At 43.1% G+C, this 23,670-nt stretch overlaps 1 protein-coding gene across 1 annotated transcript in view; it reads left to right on the forward strand.

Moving 5' to 3' along the window:
• The window catches only part of SEMA3D (semaphorin 3D), a 172,165-nt gene extending 159,891 nt beyond the window's left edge, over nucleotides 1-12,274 (forward strand). The window contains exon 18 of the mRNA XM_035137527.2: nucleotides 9,269-12,274. Within this exon, the coding sequence (XP_034993418.1) occupies nucleotides 9,269-9,694 (426 nt within the window). The 3' untranslated portion in view covers nucleotides 9,695-12,274. The remainder of the gene's footprint in view (nucleotides 1-9,268) is intronic.
• The last annotated feature ends 11,396 nt before the right edge of the window (nucleotides 12,275-23,670 follow it).

Here is a 23,670-nt window from a genome sequence, read left to right on the forward strand (position 1 = left end):
CATTCTTCCTTTGTTATTAGATGATGCATCAATGTGTCATAATGGGCACAAATATTCCCTTCCATGCATGGGAGGAGAGAGGTCTTATCTAAGAATGTAGCTGCCACCAGCCATGCAAATACTTACATTAAAATCAACTTTTAACCTAAGTTGAAAGAAATAAAAATCTTACTTCCTGCTTAAATGAAGAGCATCTCTTTCATGGATCAAAAGATTTCTCATCAATTAATCTAACTGATTATCAGCACAATTTATACATGTCAATTCTGAACTAAATCTTGTTGAGTTACATGCGTTCAGGATTGCAACCTCAGACTAAACATTGCAGCCCTACTTTTTCCTTTGCTCAATTCTATCAAATTCTTCCTTAGGGGAGAACCACACACAAGGTAGCATTCACTTTACCTACAGAGTTTTGTAAACCTCCTTTTCCAGACTAAGAGTTCCTTAGCTATAATGTCTTGATTTCATTTCCGGGGTTCAAGCGCTCCCTGGTCATGTTCAGCCCACAACGCTACTGATATACAAGATGGATAAATGAGAAGGCAGGGAGAGGAATTTAACCAAGGAAAGAGAAGAAAGGATAATAAGTAACAGATCACTAAATTAGATGAGCTGCCCCACAAGGAGAAATTACGCACAAAAACATCCCTTAAGATGTTTCCTTATGAGCATTGCATTACATTGCTTTGCTTAAGTTTAGTGAAAGAAGATACAGATAGGAGCCACAATATCTGACAGGCCACTAATGCTCTCTACCTTATTTGAAGAGGCAGGTCCTCTTCAAAACTTCCCTTTCCACACAGTTTGGGTACAAGCCAGGCAAAGCTAAGCACTCTCAAGACCCACAAACTTCAGCTGGAGAGAACTATGCAGGTAACTCTCCTCAAACTCTCTCGTGTGGCCGCTGGCTAATAATCTGGGGGCTCTGGATCCAGGGCTGGATTAACCATTAAGTAAAATGTGCACTTAAATTTAAAGTGCTTAGGTCATCAAAGGATGGGGGGGAGGGGCACCACAGAAAATTTACATTGCCCTATTTACCATGGATCATACAGAGCAGATACCACAAAAGAAGGCTCCGGCAATAAATGAAAACATTACATCATCATCATCATCATCATGATGTAGTTATAATAGAGATTAAGGGTTAACAAAATTAGAATTTGGTAAACGGTCCACTGAGGCTCATGGGATCATTCACTGAGAGTGAATGCAGCAATGCTCAGTTGCCAGATTTTGGGAGGGGATTTCTTCAAATGTGGAAGTTTTTTAAAGGCCTTGGCAAGAATTTTGGAGATAACGTTTCATTGTTTTTTGTCAGGGAGCAAAATATTAACAGCAAAGATTTTGGAGGCAATTGATGTGTCAATTTACAATGAAATTGTACACAAACTTACACATCATTACAGGGACGCGGGTGGCGCTGTGGGTTAAACCACTGAGCCTAGGGCTTGCTGATCAGAAGGTCGCCGGTTCGAATCCCCGCGATGGGGTGAGTTCCCATTGCTCGGTCCTACCTCCTGCCAACCTACCGGTAACAGTTTGAAAGCACCTCAAAGTGCAAGTAGATAAATAGGCAGCACTACAGCGGGAAGGTAAATGGTGTTTCTGTGTGCTGCTCTGGTTTGCCAGAAGCAGCTTTGTCTTGCTGGCTACATGACCTGGAAGCTGTACGCCGGCTCCCTTGGCCAATAATGCGAGATGAGCGCGCAACCCCAGAGTCGGTCACGACTGGACCTAATGGTCAGGGGTCCCTTTACCTTTTTACACATCATTAATTCGGATGCCACATGCTATGTTGTTTGTGATAACTGATAAAGGAATCACCCTAGAGTTTCATTTTCTTTATTACCAATTCTAAGGCATAATGTAAAAAGTGAATGACAGTTGATTGCCATGTATATAATAGTGTGATTCTGTTAAGTTTATTAGGACAGTGTTGTTTTTTTCTCATGTGGTGGTGGCAGTGACCAAGTTCATCTCATCACATGACACAAGGGGGCCTCACAACCTGTATCCACATGCTGCTACATGAGTTTGAGTCCATGCTTCCCCAGAGGACTTGAACGCTAATTTCTCAGCTAAGTTTCCGCACTTTCACTCATATGTGCATCATAAGTTTAGTGCCACAAAAAAAATGTGAAAATAGGATTCAGTCATGCTGAACTTTACAAAATAATCGTAGAAGGCAATATTGAGTGTAGGCATTTTCTTTTGTATATTTTTAACGTTAATGGTCTCAAATTGCTCAGCTGAGCGTTCATTTTCTCAGGTGAAGAATATTAAAAATCCCAACAGAACAACTTTGCAGCAAGGCAGCCTTGTCTCTACTAAGTATAGAAGCAGATGTATGATGCAAGAATAGTTTTGAGGATCTGATCAAAGATTCTGCAATTAGAAAAAGTAGGAGATTTTAACATCACAGTAATCCAAGTTTATGCACCAACTACCGGTGCTGAAGAAAGTGAAATTGACCAATTCTATGAAGACCTACAACACCTTCTAGAAATGGCACCAAAGAAGGATGTTCTTCTCATTACAGGGGATTGGAATGCTAAAGTAGGGAATCAAGAGATAAAAGGAACAACTGGCAAGTTTGGCCTTGGAGTTCAAAATGAAGCAGGGCAAAGGCTAATAGAGTTCTGTCAAGAGAACAAGCTGGTCATCACAAACACTCTCTTCCAACAACACAAGAGACGACTCTACACATGGATATCACCAAATGGGCAGCATCGAAATCAGATTGATTATATTCTCTGCAGCCAAAGATGGAGAAGCTCTATACAGTCAGCAAAAACAAGACCTGGAGCTGACTGTAACTCAGATCATCAGCTTCTTATAGCAAAATTCCAGCTTAAAATGAAGAAAGTAGGAAAAACCACTGGGCCAGTAAGATACAATCTGAATCAAATCCCTTATGAATACACAGTGGAAGTGAGGAACAGGTTTAAGGATTTAGATTTGGTGGACAGAGTGCCTGAAGAACTATGGATGGAGGCTCGTAACATTATACAGGAGGCAGCAACAAAAACCATCCCAAGGAAAAGGAAATGCAAGAAAGCAAAATGGCTGTCCAACGAGGCCTTACAAATAGCGGAGGAGAGGAGGCAAGCAAAATGCAAGGGAGATAGGGAAAGATACAGGAAACTGAATGCAGATTTCCAAAAAACAGCAAGGAGAGACAAGAGGGTCTTCTTAAATGAGCAATGCAAAGAAATAGAGGAAAACAATAGAATGGGGAAAACCAGAGATCTGTTCAAGAAAATTGGAGATATGAAAGGAACATTTCGTACAAAGATTACCATAATCAAGGACAAAAGTGGTAAGGACCTAACAGAAGCAGAAGACATCAAGAAGAGGTGGCAAGAATACACAGAGGAATTATACCAGAAAGATATGGAGGTCTCGTACACCCCAGGTAGTGTGGTTGCTGACCTTGAGCCAGACATCTTGGAGAGTGAAGTCAAATGGGCCTTAGAAAGCACTGCTAATAACAAGGCCAGTGGAAGTGATGATATTCCAGCTGAACTATTTAAAATTTTAAAAGATGATGCTGTTAAGGTGCTACACCCAATATGCCAGCAAGTTTGGAAAACTCAGCAATGGCCAGAGGATTGGAGAAGATCAGTCTACATCCCAATTCCAAAAAAGGGCAGTGCCAAAGAATGCTCCAACTACCGCACAATTGCCCTCATTTCACACGCTAGCAAGGTTATGCTTAAAATTCTACAAGGCAGGCTTAGGCAGTATGTGGACCGAGAACTCCCAGAAGTGCAAGCTGGATTTCGAAAGGGCAGAGGAACCAGAGACCAAATAGCAAACATGCGCTGGATTATGGAGAAAGCTAGAGAGTTCCAGAAAAACGTCTACTTCTGCTTCATTGACTATGCAAAAGCCTTTGACTGTGTCGACCACAGCAAACTATGGCAAGTTCTTAAAGAAATGGGAGTGCCTGATCACCTCATCTGTCTCCTGAGAAATCTCTATGTGGGACAAGAAGCTACAGTTAGAACTGGATATGGAACAACCGATTGGTTCAAAATTGGGAAAGGAGTACGACAAGGTTGTATATTGTCTCCCTGCTTATTTAACTTATATGCAGAATTCATCATGCGAAAGGCTGGACTAGATGAATCCCAAGCAGGAATTAAGATTGCCGGAAGAAATATCAACAACCTCAGATATGCAGATGACACAACCTTGATGGCAGAAAGTGAGGAGGAATTAAAGAACCTTTTAATGAGGGTGAAAGAGGAGAGCGCAAAATATGGTCTGAAGCTCAACATCAAAAAAACCAAGATCATGGCCACTGGTCCCATCACCTCCTGGCAAATAGAAGGGGAAGAAATGGAGGCAGTGAGAGATTTTACTTTCTTGGGCTCCTTGATCACTGCAGATGGTGACAGCAGTCACGAAATTAAAAGACGCCTGCTTCTTGGGAGAAAAGCAATGACAAACCTAGACAGCATCTTAAAAAGCAGAGACATCACCTTGCCGACAAAGGTCCGTATAGTTAAAGCTATGGTTTTCCCAGTAGTGATGTATGGAAGTGAGAGCTGGACCATAAAGAAGGCTGATCGCCGAAGAATTGATGCTTTTGAATTATGGTGCTGGAGGAGACTCTTGAGAGTCCCATGGACTGCTAGAAGATCAAACCTATCCATTCTTAAGGAAATCAGCCCTGAGTGCTCCCTGGAAGGACAGATCGTGAAGCTGAGGCTCCAATACTTTGGCCACCTCATGAGAAGAGAAGAATCCTTGGAAAAGACCCTGATGTTGGGAAAGATTGAGGGCACTAGGAGAAGGGGACGACAGAGGACGAGATGGTTGGACAGTGTTCTCGAGGCTACGGACATGAGTTTGACCGAACTGCGGGAGGCAGTGGAAGACAGGAGTGCCTGGCGTGCTATGGTCCATGGGGTCACGAAGAGTCGGACACGACTAAACGACTAAACAACAACAACAACAAGGAGATTTTTTAAAAATATAAATAAAGTGGAAGTATACGAAAATAAACATTAATTTCCATTTTACTGTAGGTTTCATTTCATTTCAAAAAAGCCCATTTTATTTTACAGTTTATCGTTGCTTCTATTTTGAAGTAGATATTTAAGTGCTTAGGGCCTCTAAAGGTCTGAATCCGACCCTGTCTGGATCTCATTGCCCAAAGCCACATTGCAAGGTGAGGGGCCGGACAAAATTGAAACTGGAAGCCCTCCCTGGCCGCCAGCTCTATGCTTGGTTACTGGATCATACACACATCCTTTTCCAGCAGCTGTCTTGTGGTCTGTGATGCAGTCTATGGGTCGGTGGGGTGGCATCCAGACAGCTGCACAGATCTCTCTCTCAAGCCATGGTCCCGTTTGCATGGTAGCAAGCCAGGCTATGTATGTATATTCTGGAGGGAGAGGGGGAATTGTCCACATATTTTTCACATAAAGAATACAGTGTGCAGTCTACCCAGTGTGAATAAATTTAATTTAGCCATCTTCATGCCTCCTGACTATATTCCTTCTGAAGTTTGCTAGAAAGGCACATGTGCGCTTCGGGCAGTTTTCCAGCTTCTCTTTCTCTCTCTCTTTTCCCCACACGCCCTCATTTTTTTTAAAAAAAGAGTTAAGCTTTCACAACAGCCTTGTGTCTCTGAATAGTCCCCTTGTACAACGAGCATGGTGCTGAGATTTCTGAAGGGTCCCTGCTGCTCCATGCTACACAATCGGGCTGAACTTTCTTCCCTCCCTGCTTTTCACCCCGTGGGCCTCAGTGTGGCAGTAGAAGAACGCTTCTGCAGGCCACTTTGTTTTCCTGACACACTGAGATTTCCAAAGGACCTGGGAGCCAGGACAGAAATCCCTGGTTCAAACATTCCCTGGGTCGCCAAGCCAAGCTTCCTTAGCCCTATGTTTGCAATTGGGGGGGGGGGGGGACTGTGCTGAGCAACCTTACAGAGATCATCCATGGGGAATCTTTTTGAGCATTTAAGAAAAGCACTATATAAAGCAAAATAAAATAAAAATTCCTTCAGTAGCACCTTAAAGACCAACTAAGTTTTCATTTTGGTATGAGCTTTCGTGTGCATGCACACTTCTTCAGATACTTCAGATGGATTTGCCAAGCATGCACATGAAAGCTCATGAAAGCTTCATGAAAGCTTCACAAAAGCTGAAGGATTTTTTTTATTTTGCTTTGACTCAGACCAACACGGCTACCTACCTGTAACTAGAACTATATAAAGCGTGAGTCTTCTTCTTCTTCATCATCATCATCTTCTTCTTCTTCGGTTGCGTGCCGAGGTACCAAGACATCCCCCCAATAACTCACACTTCACACAATATTTTAGGTTTAAGGTTTTTGGCATTAATTTGGCCACAACTTTATTTAAATACAACTGAATGTGAGGGGTTGCTTAGGCATTGGTTCTTGCCGTCTGTCCCCTGCCTGGGACAGATCTGACTCCCACTAGCCTAGTAGGGGAGCCAGTAAGTAAGCACCCTCTGGGAGAGATCGGGGCAGGGGCCCACGCCCTTGACCTCATCCCTCAGATGCTCCCCGAGGCTCATGCGCGGCCCTGGCCCCTAGTGGGGATAAACGGACAAACATGTAGAGCCCCAGGATTCCTTTAAAGGAATACCCCTAAAGGCAGCAGCAACGATGAGGGGCAGGCGCAACCAAAATCCGTACCCCTCCACCATCCAATTTGAACCAATGCCTAACCGCCAACCTTACAAGTTGTGACTTATTGCAGCGTAGTAGGCAAAAACCACCTGGCACCAGCCAATCAGCCCAGTGGCAAAATTCCTACCAGGCCCCTGATCCAAAACAGGCGACCCCATGAGAGGCGCAGCAAGGTCAATGCAAAAACACCTAAAATTAGTGGAGGGCAGGCGGGAGATTCGTTGCGAGCAGCAAAAGTGGAACTGAAAGCTGCTCGCTAAGCATATATAGGGTAAGGCTGTCAACCAATCATTTGCTACAGGCAAATTTCCCCAACAACAGCACATGTGGCCATCCAAACTGACCCGCCTCTCCAACCCTGGGATGTCTTGTTAACCCTTCCGCAACCCATGTTCTCCTCTATGGGGAGAACCTGCTTGACCACTCGTAGCCGAGTAAGGTTGTCTTCCATGAACACGGTTTCAACAATGAGTCCGTAAGTGACTGTGGAGGCCAATTCTGGATCCACAGTGGGACATTGGTTTCCAGGTGGGAGTTGATCACGGTGTGGATTTGCCAAGCATGCCTTCCTCTTAGCACAGTTCTCCCTTGCGTCCTGAGTTCGAGTGTCTTCAAAGCCCATGACACCTTTGATAAAGGCTGTTCTCCAACTGGAGCGCTCGCAGGCCAGTGTTTCCCAGTTGTCAGTGTTTATACTACTTTTTTTTTTTTTAGATTTGCCTTGAGACAGTCTTTAAACCTCTTTTGTTGACCACCAGCATTTAGGCTTTCCATTTTTAAGTTCGGAATAGAGTAGTTGCTTTGGAGTGTGTGAGTAAGTGCCATTCAACCCTCTGTGGCTTAGAGTGCTGGCAGGGTTGAACTGGATGGCCAGCCATGGCTGCAGCCACCGCCTTGCCCCTCTCACTGACCAGGGTAGAAGTGCGGGGAGGGCAAGAAAAAATCCTCCTCTCTATGTCAGCTACCATGCTAGCACAGCAATGGAGCCCTGGTTGTGGCTGCTGTGGTGTCACAGGACAGCAACATGGGCATTCACAGGATCTGCCCCTCTCTGCACATGAAACATACATCCTATCACTTTTTATAGGATCTCATCTAAAGCAGTTTACATTGCAGTGGGTTGAAGCTGATTCCCAGCTGCAAAATCCTGCTAACTATACCAATCATCCTGCTCTGGATCAGGACCACCAGCTCGAAACGACCTGTTCAAGTTAAGCATTTCTGATTTGGCAAGATTATATTGTTTCATCCTTGTCTTCATTCATTGACAATTGCCTACCTTTTCAGTAACAAATTCTGACATTTTTGTCGTGTAACCACTATAATTATTACTTAAATGTTAAAATGTCAGGAAATCAAATGCTGGCTTTCACATCAGGAAATGTTTACTGCACTTATGTCGATTACAAGATGGTTGTGGTTTTCCCGTTATTTTTAATACTGTGTATTCTATGTTATTAGCAGACTTGAAGACAAACTGTTTAATACCTCAGTGACTGAAACATATGAAATCGTTAATACTAAAAATACCACCCCACCCCCTGGACACCAATTAGAATTTGAAAGGACAGGGGTTCAATGTGAATTCATAGCATGATTTTGGAAAACTACATGTAAAAACAAAAAACCCATCACTTCTGAATGCCACCCCAGCAGTTTGAAGCAAAGTACCAGTAATCTATTCATGAACCTGGTCTCTACATGAACCCCTATGACTCCTGTTTGCAGCACAAACACCAACAAAACACACACTCTTGTCCCAGATACAGGCACAGTGGACTATATGAGATATTACAATTCCTGTTTCATTGCAGTGTCCATTGCTTTCTGTTCCTCCATTTTCTCAAATTCCCCCACCTTCTCTGTGTCGACAGTAGTCAAATTTATCTTTTCTTTTGGTGCAAAAGAATACAGTTATATTGTCAAAGGTGGATTTGGCACCTTAGCAGCCAAATGAAGAAAAAGTTATCTATATGGGATAGTCAGGAAAGAGAAGTTGCTGAATTGGAAATCATTACCAAGCTTAAAACCATGGAACCACCTGGGATGAATAAAGACATTGGATTCTTATCTCATTATGCATGATCAAGCTTTCTTTAGCACCTCAGCCCTTGCTCCCCCCCCCCCAGGACTAATTGCAGCCATCAGCAGCCGTTAACAGCCATCTACAGGTTTACCACTCCCATCAGCCCATCACCCATTCCCACCCACCCCCACCACCCTCTGTATATATATAGGGTCTGACACTTCTGTTTCTAGTGTATCTGAAGAAGTGTGCATGCACACGAAAGCTCATACCAAAATAAAAACTTAGTTGGTCTTTAAGGTGCTACTGAAGGAATTTTTTTATTTTGCTTCGACTCAGACCAACACGGCTACCTACCTGTAACTAGTTTAGATAAGGTGTGTGATGGTTAAAACTGAAGCTGAGCAAGGAAAACTCAACTCAGACCTCATTGGCTCTCTGTTCCGGGCCAGATCTCTTTGTCAGCTGTTCCTTCTTCACCTTTGACATTCACTGCAACTTACAGAAAACTTCCCTTTTGTTTTCGTAAGCCTTACAACAGTATTTGTTTCTTTCCATCCACAGCTGAAACCGGATGAAAGGATCATCAAGACGGAATATGGGCTGTTGATTCGCAGCTTGCAAAAAAAGGACACGGGGGCCTACTATTGCAATGCTCAGGAGCACACGTTTGTGCGAACTGTTGTGAAGTTGAGCTTAAATGTCATAGAGAATGGGCAGATGGAAAGCTCCCAGAAGACAGAGGATGAAGAAGGGCGAGGGAGGGATCTGCTAGCCGAGTCCCGGCTGCGGTACAAGGATTACATCCAGCTTCTCAGCAGCCCCAGCTTCAGCCTGGATGAGTACTGTGAGCAGATGTGGCACCGGGAAAAGAAGCGTCAGCGGAACAAAGGAGGGCCCAAGTGGAAACACATCCAGGAGATCAAGAAGAAAAGGAACCGCAGGCATCACCAGCCGGCCACCCCACACACTGCGCCCACATCCACATAGTCTGCATATTTTATTTAAAGAAATGACTCTTTTGTGTTGTTGTTGCAAATGAGAACAATTTTGTTAGTTTTATGGGCCCTCCCTTTCGATGTTGCTTCTCTCAAAGAGACCAGTCCATGCCTAGTCATTAATGTATATGAGACTCTCCCCCACCACCCCCCGAAGAAGAATACACTAGCAATGTGGGAGAGACTTTTTCGGGACTTGTGTGCTGTTCCGATGTCCCCTGGTTTCAACTGAGATGACTTCCTTTGCATCTCAGGCTCCGGAGAGTTAATTTATGTGACGTACCGAATGGCTGCTCTGTTGTTTTCTATTTAAAAACATGGACAGTGGGCTGAATGAACAACTGCTAGGTTTCACCGCACCAGGCTGGTTAAAGTGCCGGGGTCTGTAGAAAAGATAGAACAATCAATCACAGATAGGCCATAACTCCTTTGGCTTAGATAAGACCTCTTGGGCTGAGCACACCACCCCTTCCAGGGCATGATCCGGCACACTGACCCTGCCTGTGGAGGCGTTGACACATAGAAATGGACACCAGACACCATTGGCAGCATCGTGTGAGGGATTCATCCACACAGCTGACAAAATTGAACCCTTTCTGTTCCTTCCTAGGCCTAAAGTTGTAGCCTGGTAAGTTGTAGGATCTTGGCCAGCTTCTTGGCCATCCCTCGAGGAATGTCCCTCCCAGGACCTTTATCACACGGGGTCTCAGGGCACATAGGTCCACTTTGGTATTTTCTGGCTGGGTGGACTGGGCGGATCATAGCACACGCAAATAAATGTAATCCTCACTTTTTCGGAAGACATGTAGAACTTCATTCCCTAGAGTGTAAGTAGCAACCAGTTTGAAGGCCATCTGCTGAGGTGACCTGTTGACTCTAATTGGACCTGCCAGCGAAGATGGTCGAGAGTAAAATTCCTTAAGAAGCGAATGGGAGTTATGCACACAAATCCTATTAGTTGGTAATGAGATTTTTGCCAGCACCTCTCCTGTCTGTTTCTTAAGACATTTTTACCCATCGGTATCACATCTCACCTCTGCTACTTTAGACTCCTTTGTTGGTTTGCATTTGCTTCTTTGATGCAAACGGCAGCACAAATAAATCCACCAAGAGGAAAACGCCATTTGCCAGCCAAACCTGGCAGAAGCAGCCTTTGTCCTTAGCTGTGTATTCTTTTTGTAGAGGCCTTATGCATTTTAGAGGCAGGGGTGCATTGGGGAAATTAATGCTTTATATTTTTATTGAAATGAAATGAAAACAATGTCCATGTGTAAATAACGCACAAGTTAAGAGTTGGGCAGCTTTGTAATTTTGTAAAATATTCCTAGTTTGTTTATAACTTTTCTGTTGTTTGGTAGATTCAGTTTTCCTGACAGAATTCAGTTTTTCCTCCAGGAGAGTTCTGTGGCCATGTAGCCTTTTGGCATTAGTGGAGCTGGTTTATAATACCCATATTGAGATCAAACAAGAGTCGCATCTCATCATCTCAAGGCTTGCCCCTACGTTGAAGTGCCTTCTTACCAGTTTTCCTCCTTTCTGCTGCCCCCACCCACCCTTTTCGCTTTTCACGCCTTTTTGGGTGTGAAATGACAAATTAGCTACTTCCTCACATGGAAGAAAGCTTTGATGGATACCAAAAACGACAGACTTTCCTCGTTTCTCATGCATTCTACTCATCTTGGGAGCAAAGTCTATGGGAAAGCCATGTAATTGGCGTGCCGTTCATTAAAGCAAATTCATTAAAGCATTGACTCTCAGCCCTGGAAAAAATTAGCAGTAGTAATTGTCTGTTGCTCTGTATATGTACCTACATTCCTTCTGGTTAATAATTGTACAGATACTTTGTGTTTTGCATTTGTTTGTTTTTTGGATAAAGGGATACACGTATGGAAAATATGAACGTTAATGATTCGCATCCTCATAATTCCCATTAGAAAATAACCATGCTGGGCTCCTGCTCCTAACTGATCTTAAAAGGGTATGCACCTGCTCCCACTAAGTAGTGCTGCACTATAGCTCATATAGGCTCCTTAAAGGTTTGATTGTACAGGGGCGTTTTGAACCATCATTGCATTATGGGGTGTTGGTTTTTTCCCCCAGGGTGGTTTCCTTTTTTAAAAAAGACTCCATTAAACGAGCATTGGGTCAGTTAGACCCCTATTAACGTGGTGGTGCATAATCAAGTTAATTAATGACCACAACACAATGGCATAGCTGCCAAGTTATCCCTTTTTTAAAGGGATTTTCCCTTATGCTGAATAGGCTTCCTCGCGAGAAAAGGGAAAACTTGGCAGCTATGCACAATGGACACTCTAATTTAGCAATATAGCCACTGCTTTATAGCAGTGGCATAGTGTGGGTTGCCAGTGCCCGGAGCAAGGCAAGTTTTTGAGTTTGGTGTTCTGTGCAATATTCAGTTGAATGGAGGGTGGGTGGAATCTCCGAGAAAGATAGAAGGAACCTGTGATAATGGGGCTATTACCAATTCCTAGTACCTTCTCTATATTGTTTTGGCTCCACGACAAATCAATATTTTTTAGTACAAATGTTCAGTATTTTAGGTATTAGCAGAAATTTGATTCTCATATCAATTTAGTAATTTATTTATTTTTACAAAATTGGATTATTTTTTTAAAAAAAGAACAACACACAATCAAAATGTGCATGGAGAGAGAGAGAGAGAGAGAGAGAGAGAGAGGAGAGAGAGAGAGCTGGTTTTAACAGGATCAAACATTTTAAAGGGCACTGGAGGCCACTGAAGGAGTTAGACAAAGCAAACGATGTTGAGGGAAAAAAAAAGCCATTTGCTTGTTATTCAGTCGGCAATGAAGGTCAGGCCTAAGGACTATAGATATTGGGAAGGACCTCAAGGGACACGGAATGAACACAGGAATTTGAGCAATTTCAATGCAACTGAAAAAATAAATGGCTATAATAATTCCCCCAAACATGCTAAGGATGTCATACAATAATTTCTACCGCACAGAAAAGTGCTGTGCAGGTTTCTTTAATTATGTTGAACCAAAGCAAAAACAATATTGGGCCATCCTGCAATGACAACACACAACAAATAACTCTGGAGAAAGCCATGAAGGTTTTTAATATCACTTGCTAAGGTTATTGACGTAAAAATCTTCCTAAATCAAAATTTGGTGTGGGGGCAGAAGGGAATCATGTACAAACAAAATATTTGCAGGAATTTTGTGAAATAATAATAATAATGGGTTGTTGTTGTTTTTTTTTTAAAAAAAACAACCATAAATTTTGTTTGGGGAGTGTGGTGGAGAAATGCACATCTCTTGAAATACACAAATGATATGTTTCCACATATATTGAACACTTATTTTAAATTCTTCCCCTAGTAAAGTCCTGTAAAACATAGCAGATCCTGTGAGTAATAAATGACTTCTTTTGCTATGTATGATTCTCCTCCTTTGATTTCAAAGGTAGTGGTGGAATGTGGAATTACTGTTAGTTTGAGCTGTGATCTGCCTCAAACTGTTAGCAAAAAATCTAGAAATTCCAGGGGGATACAACATGTTGTTGTTGCTTAGTCATTTAGTCATGTCCAACTCTTTGTGACCCCAAGGACCAGAGCACGCCAGGCACTCCTGCCCTCCATTGCCTCCCGCAGTTTGGTCAGACTCATGTTGGTGGCTTCGAGAACACTGTCCAACCATCTCGTCCTCTGGCGTCCCCTTCTCCTTGTGCCCCCAATTTTTCCTAACATGAGGGTCTTTTCCAGGGAGTCTTCTCTTCTCATGTGGTGGCCAAAGTATTGGAGCCTCAGCTTCAGGATCTGTCCTTCCAGTGAGCACTCAGGGCTGATTTCCTTCAGAATGGATAGATTCGATCTTCTTGCAGTCCATGGGACTCTCAAGAGTCTCCTCCAGCACCATAATTCAAAAGCATCAATTCTTCGGCGATCAGCCTGTTTTATGGTCCAGCTCTCACTTCCATACAGCACTACTGGGAAAACCATAGCTTTAACTATATGGACCTTTTCAGCAAAGTGATGTCTCTGCTTTTTAAGATGCTGTCTAGGTTTGTCATTGCTTTCCCCCCAAGAAGCAGGTGTCTTTCAATTTCGTGACTGCTGTCACCGTCTGCAGTGATTATGGAACCCAAGAAAGTAAAATCTCTCACTGCCTCCATTTCTTCCCCTTCTATTTGCCAGGAGGTGATGGGACCAGTGGCCATGATCTTAGTTTTTTTGATGTTGAGCTTCAGACCATATTTTGCGCTCTCCTCTTTCACCCTCATTAAAAGGTTCATTAATTCCTCCTCACTTTCTGCCATCAATGTTGTGTCATCTGCATACCTGAGGTTGTTGATATTTCTTCCGGCAATCTTAATTCCGGCTTGGGATTCATCTAGTCCAGCCTTTCGCATGATGAATTCTGCATATAAGTTAAATAAGCAGGGAGACAATATACAACCTTGTCGTACTCCTTTCCCAATTTTGAACCAATCAGTGACCTCCAAATGTTTCAGACTCCAGTGCCCATCAGTCCCATCCCACCTCACTAGCATGGCCCATTGGTCAAGGCTGAGGGGAGTTGTAGTCCCAGCTTCCTCCAAAGGGCACATTAGATACTACAGCCCAATATACACACATTTCGTAATTCACATCTTCAATGTCTCCATTGCACACACACAAAACTTTTTTGAGGCAATAGGAAGGTTCTCTCTCTGGTGTTTCCTCTGGTGTAACTCATTCACACATGCAAGCTGTTTCTGAATCTCGTTTCAAGAAGAAAAGTAGCAACAATGTGGTCGTTGACCTGGATCCATCAATAGGAAATGTTTGAGATAATATATAGGTAAGTTCAGTGTTGCCAGATCCAGAAATTGTTTCCTTTTCTTTTGTTGTTTAAAGCACAAGATCAGAAAAAGAATGTTTAGGAATGACATAACCTTCCCCTGTTGCAGCATTACGCATGAGAAGTGTGAATGGTCTGTTGAGCCTTGTATATGTTATTCCACTTCTCTGGCAAGGCAAAGTTATAGCAAGTGTTTAATGTAAATATATACATAGCTGATTTGAAAATATTTCATTGGCCACTTCATCTCACCTTGCCATCGACGATTTAACTGGAACCAAGAGACCTTTTTTAAAAGCAAATTATTCCAAAACATCACCTGGTGAATGTACAATTCAGTGATATTGCAAGTGTAAATACAGGTGTAAATCATTTGAGGACAAAGGAATCACACTTGTAGAAGAAAATCGATACCATATGGCTTTTTAATCTTTTCTATTACATTTTTTATTATTAATTTTTACCTTGTGTGGCTAATATTCCTCTGCAATAAGCTGGTGTAGTTTAGCCAAGGTGTGAAATCCATTCATTTCTGGGTTTATTTGAAAGTAGTTAAAAAACAAAAGTTGCACAGCTTAGCAAAGATCGCCAAGGTGTTGCAACGAAGCTGGTCTTTCCCTTTCATGTGTAATAAGGCTGGTTCTTTTACCTCCTTATTGTGAATTGTTTGGGAGTGTTCTTCACCCATTGGCTAGGCTTTACGCTATTTCATTATTTAATAGCAAACCTCTATGCTCTTAATGTTAATATAGAACATTGCCCATAGAGACCTTAAGAGGGGAAGGAAGGATCTAGTGCAATGCTACAGTTTTAATGTCTTTATATAACATGCATAGTGTTTAAAACTATATTGTGCAGTGAAATATATAATATATTTCTATACATTAACCCAAGATTGGTGGAGATTTTCTCTTTATTATCCTGATCTTCCTTTCCCCTCAAAAGCTCACATTTTTTCCTCATTTAAAGCAGATCACTTCTTTGCTCGGTGGCCTGATTTAAATCTCCAAGCAGCTAGAGTAGCTAAATTTATACACCTGGCACTTTTCTTATTTCGGGCCCTAAGGAAAGGCAAAGGAACATCATAGGCCAAGAGTTGAGGGGGGCTAGTAAAAAGTTTTGGAAGGCAATAACTTTCATGAACTCATTTGTGTGGCTGCTTTAAAGTTGAAGCCAAGCTCTCTTGTCACTCGGTGGTGCATTAGATAACGTTGCCTTGAGTAACTGGATCAATAATTCTGTTCCATTTTCACTCAGGTTCTCCCTCAGACAAAAGTTCTAATAAAATCAGCATTTGGAGATTTTAAAGAAAGTTGCATTCTAATGTATGGAGGCCTTTACAAGGGTAGATAATGTTTGTTTCTTTAGCTGCCAGAGTGATGTAAGAAGCAGGAAAAGTGTTCCTGGTGCCTTTTATTACTGCTGTGGGTTGCTAGTTAATAGCTTTGCTTATGCAAGCCAAGAAAATCATAGACAAGTCATAATATTGGAAAAAGGTCCAGACAAGCCTCCAGTTGGGTGGTGTTTCATATCCACACACCTTGGCCTCTGCTAGTACTAACCACTATTCTTGCTATGCTGCTGCTGTGTGGACTGCATCCAACTACCGTGTTGGCTCTTAAAAAAATTAAAATACCAAACAGACAGATTTTGATCTGGATACTCATAGAACCATAGAGAATCATCTAGCCCAACCCCCTGCAATTCAGGAATCTCATCTAAAGCATCCATGACAGATGGCCATCCAATCGTCTCCAGTGGAGGAGACTCCACAACCTCCCAAGGGACAGGCTTCCACTGTCAAACAGCTCTGACTGTCAGAAAGTTTTTCTTGATGTTCAGTTGAAATCTCCTTTCTTGTAGCTTGAAGCCGTTGGCTTGAGTCCCACCCTCCAGAGGAGAAAAGAAGCTTGCTCCACCTTCCATCTGATAGCCCTTGAAATATTTCAAGATGGCTCTCATATCTTCCCTCCGTCTCCTCTTTTCCAGGCTAAACATACTCAACTCCTTCAACCATTCCTCATAAGGCTTGGTTTCCAATTGATCATCTTGGTTGTCCTCCTCTGCACACATTCCAGCTTGCCAACATCCTTCTTAAATTGTGGTGCCCAGAATTGGACGCAGTATTCCAGGAGTGGTCTGACCAAGGCAGAAGAGAGCTGTGCTATTACTTCCCTTGATATGGACACTAGACTTCTGTTGGTGCAGCCTAGACTAGCATTAGACTTTTTTGCTGCTGCATCACACCTTGTTGACTCATCTTAAGCTTGTGGTCCCCCAAGACCCCTAGATCCGTTTCACATGTCCTGCTAGTAAGCCAGGTGTCCCCCATACTATATTTTGATATTGATAGCATCATGTCTGCAGTGCACAAACCTTAACGGGGTTTGGATCCCTAATGGGACTTGTGAACACTCAGCAAACACAGGGAACTGGATGCTACAAATATCCGTTACCAGAGTTGTAAGCCTGGGAGTTCCTCAGAAACAAACAAGGATGTTCCTCCTTCTTGTAACTCTTTACACTATATAGTTACCAGCTTCTGAAGTTTCTCCCTTGTTTTAGGAACTGTTTTTCAGGCAATGTTAGGTGATGCATTTGAGAGAGGGAGGCCTCAGAAGCTGAACTTCATACCAGGGATGGGCAACTTGGTTAATTTTGGTTTGTCCCAGTTTCTCAGTTTTCCAGTCCTCAATTCTTCACATTTCCACATCAGTTTGTAATTATAAAAAATTCTTTACGAAAATTCACCAGCATTTTAGTGCAGATTTCCCCTCATATGTACATGTTTGTGTGCAAATTTTTCTACTATACACATTTTGCAGAGTAATTTTCCTTACTATAAAGCTTCTTTAATGCTGTTTTCAGTAATAAGTACATTTGGGTATACATTATTTGCCTGGTAAACTGCATTGCATAATTCAGGGAAGCGTAGGCTTCAAGGGACGACTGTGTTTTGATTAGTGTATCATTTCAGAAAGTAATACTTAGGTAGGTTTGCCTTTATATGAAAAAATGAATTAAATTTCTCCCCAAATCCCTATTCCACACACATGGAGTTCGTAACCCTTAAGATTATGACCTATAACTTTACTTTCACACACCATGAAATGATTTTTAAGTTGGACTCAAATGGACTCACCTCAGTTTTTATGGTATCTTAAAATGAATCAGAATGTTGAAACAGGATTGATGGTGACGGGTGAGCAGCACTGATTCCCTCTCCAGTCACCTCCCAACTTTATTCTGAATTTAAGTCCCAGTTTTATGTATCATAAAATGGTCCGCGGCTATATTCCTATGAATCTGACCCACGCAGTTGGAAGAGGCTCCTCAATCCTTCATAGAGAAGTTAGTACTTTTATTTTAAACCCACTTAGAAATAAAATGTATAAATTTGGCCAGTTACACCCCCACCCCACCCCTAAGACAGACCTCTCTCTTTTTTTGGCTACTTTGTATGGTTATTTTAGAAACTGTTAAAGTAATTGGCATTTCAAGGTCAGTTTTAAAAGGCATTTGGAAATTTTTCCCTCAACGTCTGGATCTATAAAAATAATGTCATTATGGATTTAAAATGAAATAATTTAAAATAATTTAAAAAGGAATAATTTTAGCCCCTAGGGACCTATTTCTGTCGGCTGTGTCATGTTTTGATTTATGTATGTATAATTTTGTAACAGAAAGTTATATATATATATATATATATATATATATATATATATATATATATATATATATAATCTTGTGCAGCAATGATCAGGTTGCTGCAAGCAGTTCAATACCACAGAACCAATTCAGTGTAGAATTGAGAGGATTAGTAAAGGACATTCAGATTAGAGGGTACAGTTAGATGTTTTAAAAACGGGCCCATACGATTTTATTTTGTTGCAGTATTTTTCAACCTCATAATCACCTCCCCCTTTAAGATAGCACCAAAAGATCTGCTTGCAATAAATAAATAAATAAATAGATAGATAGATAGATAGATAGATAAACAAACAAACAAACAAACAAACAAATAGCTACCTATGAAAAGTAATAATTAGCACACTGCTAAGTGGTGAATGAGTGGTGTGTTTGATTGTTTGTTTACTTTACCGTCAATATGGATTCTAGTCTTGCATCCAAGATGGCAGTGAGCTCTTAAATGTACATATTGATTGTACTCTAGCAAGCAGTAAATTCTGAAGGACTCTTCACTCTGTGTGTAAATATTTTGCCATCAGAACAGACAGCTACATAGAGGTGTTCAAAATGCAAATTATTCCTACAGTAGCAAAACTAAGGGACGTGGCTCTGTCAATAGGTCGAAGTTTAATTTCAGTCTCCTCTCGCCCGCTCCACTGTCAGCTGCAATTTTGCCCACAGAGACAGAAATTGTTCACCTTTATAACAAGCTTCTGCTTAAATCCTGATGCATATTTAACATCCACGACAGGATTTGTGCGGTACCAAATCTTGTTTATTGGACATTTGTCATCCATTTCCATGCGATCATTATGGTGATCCATTTAGCCCCACATATTTCTAAATCCATATTTTGTGACTGTGGCGCTTTTCAATTCATTTTCAGTTCATGCTCCTAAAAGGCTGGCTAGGTGAGATTAGGAGATGGAGAAACTTGCCCAAGGTCACCTACTGGGTTTTCAAGTTGCTTGGGGTCTTATAAAACCCTGACCCATGTAGAATGATGTGTACACGGGAGGCTTCAATAGTATACATCTCTTACTGGGTTTGGAACCATGTGTACAAATGGATATGGCATCGGATGTTCATGGGCATCATGTAAATTCCAATTGTGAGCGTGTTTGTGTGTGTCTTTCTTCTGTCAGGAAACTGGTAGCTACAAAGCATAGACCTGACCAATATAATCAGTACAACTCAGCTGATTCCCGGACCATCTGTGGAACAGATTGAGAAGGCGATTGGGTCGCATCCGGCCCACGGGCCTTAGGTTGCCTACCCCTGCTCCAGATGAATGAAATCAAACACTGGGGAGAGAACTGCTTTTTTTTTAACCAGCTCTGCTCTTGTGCCTTGACAGGCAGAAATCCAACTGGTGAAGCTTCCCCCTTTCTATTGACAGATGAATGCCAGGCTGCTAATAAATGCAGAGTACTACAAAGTGTGGCAAACAGAGAAGCGGGGGTGGGGGGGTGGGGAATGCATCTAATAAATATGGCGGGGGCAGTTCTCAAATTGCGATCTGGCACCAATTTTGCATCATGTTTCACAAACACACACAGAAAGGGAAGCCAATTAAGCTGAAATATTTCATTCTGTCAGAAAAGGTTTAAAGGGGTCAAGCATTAAAGACAATTAGTGAAATATCTGTTGTTGCGGGTCTTCTTTAATGATGAGCCGTTTTGCAGAACTAAATGAACTCATACAAATGGAGAAAATCCTGTAAAACTGGTGTGTTTTGGACTTGATTCTGGAACTGGAGAAACTTCTTATGATAAGTCAGTGTTTCTCAACCAGTGTGCCTCCAGATGTTTTGGGACTACAACTCCCATCATCCCTAGCTAGCAAGACCAGTGGTCAGGAATGATGGGAGTTGTAGTCCAAAAACATCTGGAGGCACACTGGTTGAGAAACACTGTGATAAGTTACATGGAAAAGATGAGTTCTTGACCTAACGGGGGAAAGCAGCCCTTCCCCAAGCAAGCAGGAACGGAAGGAAGGCAGGCATGAGATGGGGGAAGGATGTTTCAACATTGCACCTTGCCATTCATTGTTACTCGAATGCAACTGGACGATGCACTCGGTGTCATGCAGTTCTGAATGGGAATGCAAGGATCCTTTCACAGGGTCCATGATTACTGGGCCAGCAATTCCATTAACATTTGCATCCAGATCCTAAAGACTTCATCAGGGCCGTCTTAAGCATATCCGGTGCTGTGGTGCAAAGATCTAACCCTGGCAACTCCAAAACAAGGGAGGGGGTGGTGGAAAATGTCCTCTGCCTCCCCCACCGCCCTGACCCCCGGCGTGGCAGCGGCAACCAAGGGAAATGTGGTGGCAGCGGCAACCACAGGAAAATGTGCTGGTGGACATGCTCTCTGGCGTCAGGGCACCTGAGAAGGCAGCCCGGGAAGGCTTCACACCTTCTTTCGCCAGGAAGCGAGAGGAGGACATGACCAGGAGCAGGGACGTATTTAGCAGATGAAGAGCAAGCCTCTGCAGGGATTGCTCTCCTCCTGCGGAGGCTTGGGAAGGAAGCTGCATGCTCGCCAGCCATATAGTTGGTGGGGCACAGCTGGTGGGCGTGCAAGGAAAGGGGAGCAGCTCCCCTACTCGCTAGGGCACCCCACAAACCACTAACACCCATGGGAAAGACGGCTCTGGACGTCATCCCCAACTGGCTCCTTCCCTCTTGCCAGGCTCGGAAGGTTTTGTCCTTTAGGCTCCAATCCATCCATTGCTTCTGGGATCTATGAGAATACATTACTCACATTACTGTAGTTGCTGTTGTTGCATTTCTATAAAAAAAGAAATGTCCCAGTCTCCCCTCCCGATATCTCTCAACACCCTGCATCATGACCATTAGCAACACAAATATTTGCCCTCCCCCTAACAACCAAACCCTGTGTTGTGGGTGGGAATGTTTGGATGGCCACAACACCCTATTGGAGGTCCCTCGATGCTTGGTGCAATTAGACCAATGGGATGCCAGCTAAATTCTATCGAGGGACCTCTATTTAAGCCCATGCACGTGTCCCTGAGCTTCCTCTTTTGGGCCAGTGCATCGGAACACCCGCCCACCTCTCCCTATATTTAGGGCTTGCATGTATGACCTTGCCATGCCATCGTGTGTCGCCTGTTGTTGGGACAGGGGCACGGCAGGAATTTCCCCCTTCTTGGCTGATTGGCTGGTGCCATTTGGGTTTCACCTGCTGCGTAGCAAACTGTCACAACTTATAAGGTTGCGGATAGGCTCTGGTTCAGGTGATGGGGTGGCAGAGCAGTCTGGCCATCACTATGTGATGGGTACTCCGTTAAAGGAATCCTGGGACTCTTTGTTTGGTCAACTCTGAGAGGGGTTGTGCCCTGAGCCGGAGTCCACCCAAGACTGACCTATGGTGTGCCCTGGGTCAGCGCTACCTGCAACGGTGCAGGGAGCTAGTCGAACCAGAGCCTATGCAACCACTCACTTGATTGTAAGCAATAACGTTGTGGCCTAAATTCCGCCAAAAAACAAACCAAAAAATTGAGTCTTGTCTGAATTTATTTAGGGGTGGTTAAAAGGTCTACACATGCAAAGTAAAGGTAAAGGGACCCCTGACCATTAGGTCCAGTTGTGACCGACTCTGGGGTTGCGCGCTCATCTTGCATTATTGGCCGAGGAAGCCGGCGTATAGCTTCCGGGTCATGTGGCCAGCATGACAAAGCCACTTCTGGCGAACCAGAGCAGTGCATGGAAACACCGTTTACATTCACGCTGTAGCGGTTCCTATTTATCTGCTTGCACTTTGACGTGCTTTCGAACTGCTAGGTTGGCAGGAGCTGGGACCGAGCAACGGGAGCTCACCCCATCACAGGGATTCGAACCGCCGACCTTCTGATCAGCGCCACCCACAGCGCCACCTGGGTCCCTACATGCAAAGTACATCAACCCAAATGCCTAGTGCAGTCTTCGCAGCTAATTTCATCCGGAGAACAGCAAAAGGCAGAAGGTCAACAGCATTCAATGCCAACCTGCCTCAAATCCCACACGGAAGTCCATTGGGAAGGCAACTCTTTTGCCAACTCTTCTCTCCGTCCCCCCCACCCTTCCACCTGCACCTCACACCCTGGAGCAGCCATAGCCAATACTAGAGTCCCCAAGCCAGTTTCAATCTTAGTAAGACCATGAAGTGAGAATAATCCTACGATGCAGGGGAAAGGAAAATCAACCCTCCACCCCATCCCCAAATCAGGAGCCCTTTGGAAACACAAGCGTCTCTCCCGCCACTCTGGTTCCGATTATTGGTAGAAAGCGCTGTCTCTTTTTGTCAGAAATGTGAAACGAAACACTCGCCCACAGCATATTTGCCTGAAGGCTGAGCATTCTGTGGATTGTTGAAGGAATTCCATCCTCTCAATAAAAAGCATGTTTTGGATCACCAGGTTCTGCTTTCAAAGAAGTTTTGGAAAGATTATTTTACAGGCCACAGGCATTAAAGTACATAGAGAGTATTTTTATTGCAAAAAGAAAGAAAGAAAGAAAGAAAGAAAGAAAGAAAGAAAGAAAGAAAGAAAGAAGAAAAGAAAGAAAGAAAAAAAGAAAGAAGGAAGGAAGGAAGGAAGGAAGGAAGGAAGGAAGGAAGGAAGGAAGGAAGGAAGGAAAGGCATATAAGGTTTTCAGGCAAACTACACCATTCATGTTGCTTGCAGGATTATTTTCAGCTGGAATTTGGTAACCAGCTGCCTACAAATGGGAAGAAATTTTCCTTTGGATTTGCCGTCATAGAGGTGTGTGCCTGCAGCCAAGTACTTGAACAAAACATTCACTTCAGAAGGAAGATACCACCAAGGAAAATTCAGTTATTTGCCAAGGAAACCCAGATTCCGAGTTGAGAATAAACTCTGCAAACCGAAAATATTTTGTGTACTTTTGGGGGGTTCAAATTTCAAGTAATTAAAAAAAACACCCACCCACCCCAAAATGGAGAATGGAGGTGCCAGAATGCAAGAAAGGAGAGGGAGGCATTTGTAGTGGGTGTATGTGAGCAGTTGTTGAGACTGGAAGCTCAATGTGGCAAAGAATGGTCGATTTTGTGCATTGCATGCTCTAAAGCAGATGGTGCTATATAAGCAATAACCACTAACCACAGAAGCATATGCAGGGTGTTGACTGAGAAAAGAGAGCTGTCCCACACCCGTTATTCCTGAATGTTTCCTATGGCTTCCGGGATTTCCTCAGATTCTACTGACCCGTTTTTAAGAGGGCCTCCATGAGAACTAGTGGAGTGTCTTTCAAATGAAGCTCAAGATCATCAGAATTACACGCCAGTTTTCAGATTTCATGCACGCACAATTAGTGAATGTATCCTGCCAACAAAAGCTGTCTTGCCTACAGAAGCCTGCTTTGCCTCCTAAAGCTTATCTGGTTATTAGGCATGCTTAGATCTTTCACTTTCGGGGTTCAGCTGGCATTATT

This window comes from Zootoca vivipara, chromosome 5 (assembly GCF_963506605.1).
Source record: "Zootoca vivipara chromosome 5, rZooViv1.1, whole genome shotgun sequence".
Classification (NCBI taxonomy): domain Eukaryota; kingdom Metazoa; phylum Chordata; class Lepidosauria; order Squamata; family Lacertidae; genus Zootoca; species Zootoca vivipara.